The sequence below is a fragment of the Aptenodytes forsteri genome, unplaced genomic scaffold (genome assembly GCF_000699145.1).
Source record: "Aptenodytes forsteri isolate BGI_AS27 unplaced genomic scaffold, ASM69914v1 Scaffold146, whole genome shotgun sequence".
Lineage (NCBI taxonomy): Eukaryota > Metazoa > Chordata > Aves > Sphenisciformes > Spheniscidae > Aptenodytes > Aptenodytes forsteri.
The window spans coordinates 6,027,702-6,034,959 of NW_008795128.1; the positions used below are offsets into that span (position 1 = coordinate 6,027,702).

General features: G+C 51.4%; 1 protein-coding gene across 1 annotated transcript; it reads left to right on the forward strand.

The window, feature by feature from the left end:
- The first annotated feature begins 808 nt into the window (after window positions 1-808).
- Window positions 809-2,606, forward strand: LOC103897558 (transmembrane protein 151B). The gene is made up of 2 exons (XM_019471603.1): window positions 809-1,201; window positions 1,575-2,606. Exons 1-2 carry the CDS (start codon window positions 836-838, stop codon window positions 2,604-2,606), a joined length of 1,398 nt encoding a protein of 465 aa, XP_019327148.1. The 5' UTR covers window positions 809-835.
- Window positions 2,607-7,258: the final 4,652 nt, after the last annotated feature.

Genomic DNA, 7,258 nt, shown 5'->3' on the forward strand with positions numbered 1-7,258 from the left:
CGCATACACCCTTAGCTCCAACGCTTAAGCTTTCAGGTATGTTAGGTCAGAGCTAGTCTTCTAACCAGCCTGAAGCTATGCTGCACCGTGCTGTAATCCTGACAATTTTTTTCAACTAAATGTGCTTGAATCTAGTCATTTTCCTGATGGCTCACCTCCAAGAAAAATGGTGTCGATCATTTGGTACGTTTCAGGGTTGGGTGTGAGCCAGCTCTGAGTCAGGCAGCAGCTCAAGCTCCACGAAGTGCTGGTCCCCCTTTGCTGGCGTGACCTGTGGGGCCGCAGCCCTGTGACGGACGCTGCTGGCGAGCCTCCCCAGCAGCACCATGTGGGAACCCGGGTGCTGGGCACTTGAAAAGCAAAGGGGCAAGTCCACAGCCCTGTGCTTTCAGCTGTTCACGTGCTGCGAAGCCCTCTCAGCCTTGGAAAATGGCAGGGTGCGTAGATGATGCTGGCTCCACACAGGGAGAAGGAGATGGGGACCCGTCTCACCCCCTGCGGAGGAGCTCGTCTGACCGGGGTGCGGGCACAGCGAGTCACTGCCACGCGAACAACTTCCCTCCCCAGAGCCAGGAGGAAGCAAGGAAGGAGTTTTGTCCAGAGACCTCTGTCTCTGGCACGGTGTTTCTGTTTATATTCACATTTATATTAAGTAGGGTGGTGTCCCAGTCCTCAGGCAGCCGTGAGCAAAGCCAGACGCAGTCTTGAAGGCAGCAGTCACTGTGTGCATTGTGCAAAGAAGCATGACTGACAGGTTCCTCGTTCTCTCTTTGTCTTTCTCTCCCCGGCGGTGTGATTGAAGCAACGCCCTGTGAAGCAGTCCCTGAGCGCCTGCATGTGCCGAGAGTCCCACTGGAAATGCCTCCTCCTCTCCATCCTCATGTACGGCTGCTTGGGTGCAGTGGCCTGGTGTCAGCTGGCCCGGGTCACCAAGCTCAGCTTTGATAGCTCCTTCAAGGGCAAGTCCATGATCTACCATGACAGCCCGTGCTCGGACGGCTATGTCTATATCCCGCTGGCCTTCCTCTCTATGCTCTATGTGGTATACCTGGTGGAGTGCTGGCACTGCCATGTCAAGAGAGAGCTGCAGTACAAGGCAGACGTGGACAGTGTCTATGAATGCATCAACCGCATGCAGCAAGCCACTCCGTGCATCTGGTGGAAGGCCATCAGCTACCACTTTGTGCGTCGAACCCGGCAGGTGACCCGGTACCGCAACGGCGATGCCTACACCACCACGCAAGTCTACCATGAGAGGGTCAACACTCACGTGGCTGAAGCTGAGTTTGACTACTCTCACTGTGGATACAAGGACATCTCCAAGGAGCTCCTGGGCCTGGAGAGCTACACAGCCACCAAGCTGAGGTTCACCAAGTGCTTCAGCTTTGCCAACATTGAGTCTGAGAACTCTTACCTGACTCAGAGGGCTCACTTCTTCACGGAGATTGAGGGACTGGATGACTACATGGAGGTGAGGGAAGGCATGCAGCTCAAAAACGTGGACTTTAAAGAGCTTATGATGGCCTACGGGGACCCGGATCACCTCCCGTGGTATTGTGCGTCGAACCCGGCAGGTGACCCGGTACCGCAACGGCGATGCCTACACCACCACGCAAGTCTACCATGAGAGGGTCAACACTCACGTGGCTGAAGCTGAGTTTGACTACTCTCACTGTGGATACAAGGACATCTCCAAGGAGCTCCTGGGCCTGGAGAGCTACACAGCCACCAAGCTGAGGTTCACCAAGTGCTTCAGCTTTGCCAACATTGAGTCTGAGAACTCTTACCTGACTCAGAGGGCTCACTTCTTCACGGAGATTGAGGGACTGGATGACTACATGGAGGTGAGGGAAGGCATGCAGCTCAAAAACGTGGACTTTAAAGAGCTTATGATGGCCTACGGGGACCCGGATCACCTCCCGTGGTATGTGTCCCACTATGCTTTCTGGGTAGCAGCTATCCTGATGATCTCGTGGCCGCTCAGGGTACTCATAGAGTATCGAACTGCTTACGTCCACTACCACGTGGAGAAGCTGCTGGGCCTGGAGTACACGGCGCCCACGGCGGCGGAGGAGCCCTTGTATCGATACCGCATGCCCCGAGATGCCACGCAGGACAGCACCGAGCTGGAGTGGCACATCTGCACCAACCGGCAGCTGATCCCCAGCTACTCGGAGGCCATGCTCATGGATCTGGCTGACTCCCCGGCCTACAACAGCTACGTGGTGTGCCGGTATGGTGAAACGGCCCACGGCTGCGAACGCTGCAACCGTGCCTCCAGCACCTCCTCCATCTTCTCGCGCCATGCTTTCCACAGCTGCAGTGGCAACTCCCGCCTCTCCCTCAACACCAGCCGCTTCTCCCTCTGCCGCATCCATGGCTCCCACAGGACAGGTCTCTGGAGGAGCCGCAGCAGCAGCATCGCGGACCGGGGCTGCCAGGACGAGCAGTGCTGCTCCTACTCCAGCCAGCTGGCTGTCAACGAAAACCCCCCAACCTACCACGATGCCCGCTTCTTCCCCGTCCTGATTGTGCACAGGCCGGAGGGGCACGACAGGCAGCATTTCTACGTCAGGCGCTCCTCTTGTCTAGAAACCTCTCTGTGACAGGCCTCCGTGGTTTCTTGGCTCCTCTGCCCCGGGACAGGGCTTGCAGAGGTGCCACCAGCGGGGAGCCTGCAAGCATAGGTCTCCACAGCAGATCGGCAGGACGAGCTTCAGCTCTTCCCCCTGTCATTGCAAGAGGACGTAGTCACTCTGACCAATGGCTAACCTCATTTCCAAGAGCATCTCGCCCTCCTTTGGCTGGTCTCCCTAGTCTTTTGTTCCCCTCTTCCTTTCACTCTTTCACTCCTCACCCTTTCCCTACTCCTCGGTTCCCTGCCTCTCCTCCCATCCCACCCTCACTCTTTTTTTTTACATTTCATTCACAGCATTTGACTGCTGTTGCCGCTGGAGGATTTATAAAGCCTGTGCTTTGCAGTATATTTGCCCTTTTGGATGACCTGCAAGGTAAGAAACTCAGATAGAGTGAGGCAAAAGGCACACGGCCAGCCAGAGTCAAGTCAGAAGGAGAATTCAGATCTGCAGGCGCTGAGTCACTTCCTGCAAACCCCAAACGAGGTGCTTTTTAAATTTATTTTATTTTCACCTGTCTTTTTTCCTCTTCTGCCATTTATTCTCTCCTTTCTTTATGTTCTCCTCCTCTTGCTTTGCCCTCATCTTCCTTTTTTTTCAGTTTTCTCACTTATGCTTTCCAATCTTTCTGGGGTTTTGCTGGTGAGGATGTCTTTCAGGGTGTAATTGCCTTCCATTGGGCAAAAATAAGGTATTCACAGCACAAATGTCACTGACTGCTGACACAACCACAGGCTATGTCCCTGAGAAGTGCTGACGACTTTATTTCCAGAGCAGTGACATACACCAATAAAGCAAAAAGCCCTTTGCTCACCTTGCCCTGCCTGGTCTGCAGCAGAGACACTGCTGTGTTTCCACCTGTAGTTAACCTTGTCCTGCCCCACCCCTGTTAGCAATTGTTGAGAGCTGTAGTGTAGATCAGTGCCCTGTTAGTGCCACTATTTTTAGGACTGTGGGTCTGGTTTGTGGTTGTTTCATTCCTACCACTTGCTCAGAGCAGCACAGGCTGGACAAGGGGAGAGGGGATGGAGAGGGAAAGGTAAATACGGTATTAACCCTCTCACCAATAGTCTGGAGTTGTTAGGAAGCTCTTCCACCCACAGCGTCTATTGGAGCAGTTGCAGGACTGCTCTACATTATCCTTCAGCTTTCCATGTGCCCTGGGGAGGGCTTTTGGCCCATAGCCTACTGCCACCTTCCCACCTTCCCAGGTGGGATGCGGTGCCAGCTCCTGGGCAGGGAGCACAGCTGGGAGCCAGCCCCACTGGCGGCTCCTGTTGGGGCTCCAGGCTCTTCCTGCAAGGCTTCCCCTGGAGCAGGTGCAGCACCTTCTGGAAACTATTGGATTAGTCCCAGCAATGCCAAACCCAGAAGGTGTCCGGTCCTGGCAGAGCAGACTGCTGCCCTCTGGACTGTGGGCTGCCCTCCTGGTCCGGCCAGAGACCCCCGAGAGCCAGGGACCGACCCAAGAAGCTTATGGCCACACTGAGGACCTGCCAGGGACCTTGCACCTGCCAAACCTCCATCCCACAAGGGATGGTCATACGCTGAGCAAGCTCCGTACCATTTTGTCATGTGGATGGCAGAGATTATTATCCACCGTGACTCACAGGAGAATGCAATATGATTTCAATACAGTCACTTTCAAAAACAGTGTTGTCACTCCCTACAGCAAATAGGTAAGAAACCAAGCCCCCAGAGGGGCTGGCAGCAAATGCTTCCTCCCAAGTCTGTTCTGTGTGTATCTACATGTAACACGAGATTTGTAAAGTCATATTGGTATGTGTAGATTACATATAACTCTGCATACTTATATGGTGATTTCTTAAGGCATTGACTGTTGCACCATGTTAAATATATTTTGTTTTGATTTGATGACTCTGTTTTGATGTGCTGTGTTTATTTCAACTCCAGAAATAGAAACATTGGCAATACCTGGCTAACCTGCTGCAAATGACGGCACCATCAGAAAGGTTGTTTAAATTCGTATGAGTCGATCTTTTTTAATGTAAATACTTTATGCATGATTTATGTGACATTTTCATTCTGACAGCTTGGCATTTATCGCAAAAGATAGATAACACATATGATGTGTTAGTTTATCACCTCTAAAAAAGAATAACCATCCCAGACACATGGAGGAACCAGGTTTGGGCTCAGGGTAATGATTATGGTTGGGCTGGGGCCAGACTGGGTAACATTGAAACTTAGAGAAAAATCCAAACTTAGATCCACCCTACAGTGATCCAGTCCTAGCCCCCATCTACACCGTGCCACCTACCACCCCCAGGCAGAGCTGGGAGAGTTTGGCAACTAGGAAGGGATCAGGTCTGACCTCAAAGCTCAGACTCATCCTGATTTACTTGTATTCTGAAGACAGAGTAAATGCAAGTCTTCAATATGGTTCCCTGTCCTTATCTTCATTCACACAGAAAGTTAAAACTAGCACATATGGAAGATGAAAGAGCTGGAGGTGGCTGAAACTTCACAAAACAGAGAGGCTGGAATATTTCAACACAGTTTCTTACTGAAGGAGGTGGTAGGGAGGAAGACAAGAAAAGAGAAAGGAAGAGATGGTAGAATAATAAAAATTAAAAGAGAACAGAGTTCAGCTGCAGCTAGGATAATTCCCAAATGAGCAGCATAACTCAGTTATGGCAAGCTTAGCCCAGACACAGGCAGGATGAGTTTCAGTCTTCTTGTGTAGCTGCTGCAGCCACCTGTGGCTTTAAATACCATGTCCAAGGTCTTGGCATGGCCAGTTTGGTCCCATATGTATTTCAAGATCGAACGTTATATTTGCGTCCGCAGAAGTGACCACGTTAAACAGTATTATTATCTGACATGAACAAGCTCTGGCAATCCTATTATTATGATGGGTTGGGCAGAGAATGGAGACAGTTTGTGCCCATTTTAACATTTTCAGTGTCCTCAAAAGCCAGTGTAATATCCAGCAGCTCTCAAGCTGTGTCATTGGCAGCATTTGGAAAGCCCAGAGGGTTTCCGCTTCCTCACTCCTTGTGTTCTGGCCCAACTTTGGGGCATTTATTTGAGAAGCCATGCCTAAGCTGCAAAAGCCCCCCCCCCACATGGAGCTCCCTCCTGTCACTTGCTGTAGCCTCTGGTGGTGACTGAAAAGCTGGGAGCAGCTCCTGTTCTGGCCTGGGGCTGAATATGCTGGTTTCAACAGATCACCCACTTAGGAAGCACCTGAACAGCCATCCTGGGTCTCCTATGCCATAGAGCAGAGCTACTCCGAGCAGAGCTACTCCTGCGACCCTTGAACGCCATTTCATCGTCGCTCTTGCCATTGCTGCAGCTTCCTCATGCAGGATGAGGGATCTGTCCCCTAGCAATGGAGGGGATAACGCTGCTCTTCAAATCCCAAGTCAGAGGATGGAACGGACAGGTTCTCGAATCCGAGTGCAAACGAGGCAGCTCTATGGAAAACGCCTTGTACAAAACAGAGATTTTGTATCCAATTGCAGACTGACTACTTTGACAATGGAGTAGTGGCATGCGCCAGCAGCTTTTGCTGAACTTTTAGGGCTATGGCTTCTCATGTGGAAGTGGGTGTTTTGGGGTGCTTTCTCACTGGGATAACCCATCCTTGTCCTGTTGGATCTCAATAACTCAAAGAGGCTGAACAGTAGAGGAAGGTGAGGAAGTCCAGCAAATACTCTTCTCCTTCCTGCCTTCTCTCTCCCTTCCCTCCCTCCCTCTCTTCCTTTCTTCCTTTTTCCTTCTCCCTCGTTTTCAGAAGTCTCCCAGCACTGGGAATTGACCTCTTGATTATTGTGCAGCTCTTCAGGCATTTTCTAGAACAAGCCTATGCTGCCCAGCAACTCCGGTGAGATGTGACAACACACTATCGCAACAGAAGAAGTAAGGAAAGGATGTAAGCCAGGAAGGCACCGGCTTGTTTATAAGCCACTGTGCTGTGTCCTGTGCGTGTGGGCAGTAAGCACTGCCACTGGTGTTATGGTCTGTAGAACAAAGCCACATTGCTTAATTCAGTGGCACAAGAGGCCTGAAGAGTTTACTTGTCTTCAGTTCCTAAAAGCATTTCAGAATCACCAGTTCCTTTGATTTCTGCATGGTAATATTGCACTCCTCTGTAAGTTTTCCCACAGCAGTTTGCACTCCAACTGGCAATGCGTGCAGGATTTCAGTCCAATTTTCATATGGCTTTTCCTGCCTATCACTGTTGACACAAAGCCCTTCTCAGAAGAGCTGAAGCCAGATCCCCTGCTGGGGGAAATTCCCTTTGGTCTACTGCTTCCAGCACAGCTTTGCTCTCTTACACCAGCCCAGAGTCTGGCCTGTGCCATGCTACAACAGCTTCCTACCCCATACTCTTTTTTGCAGATGAAAGCTCCTTTCCCCTTCTCCTTCCCCTTCCCAAAGCCTTTGGGAGCATTGTATATGACATTTGGATGAAGCACAACATGCCCGTCAAGGTAGAGGCATGCTCTGGGCACAAAGCATGGAGTCAAGCCTCTCTCGGCCACTGCCTCCCCAGATGGGCTTGGCCAAGTCACAACGCTTGCCTGTGCTTCCTCTCTCCTGCTTGTACACCGGAGCATTTCCTGAGCCCACAGGGCCAGGGTAGTCTTGTAAGC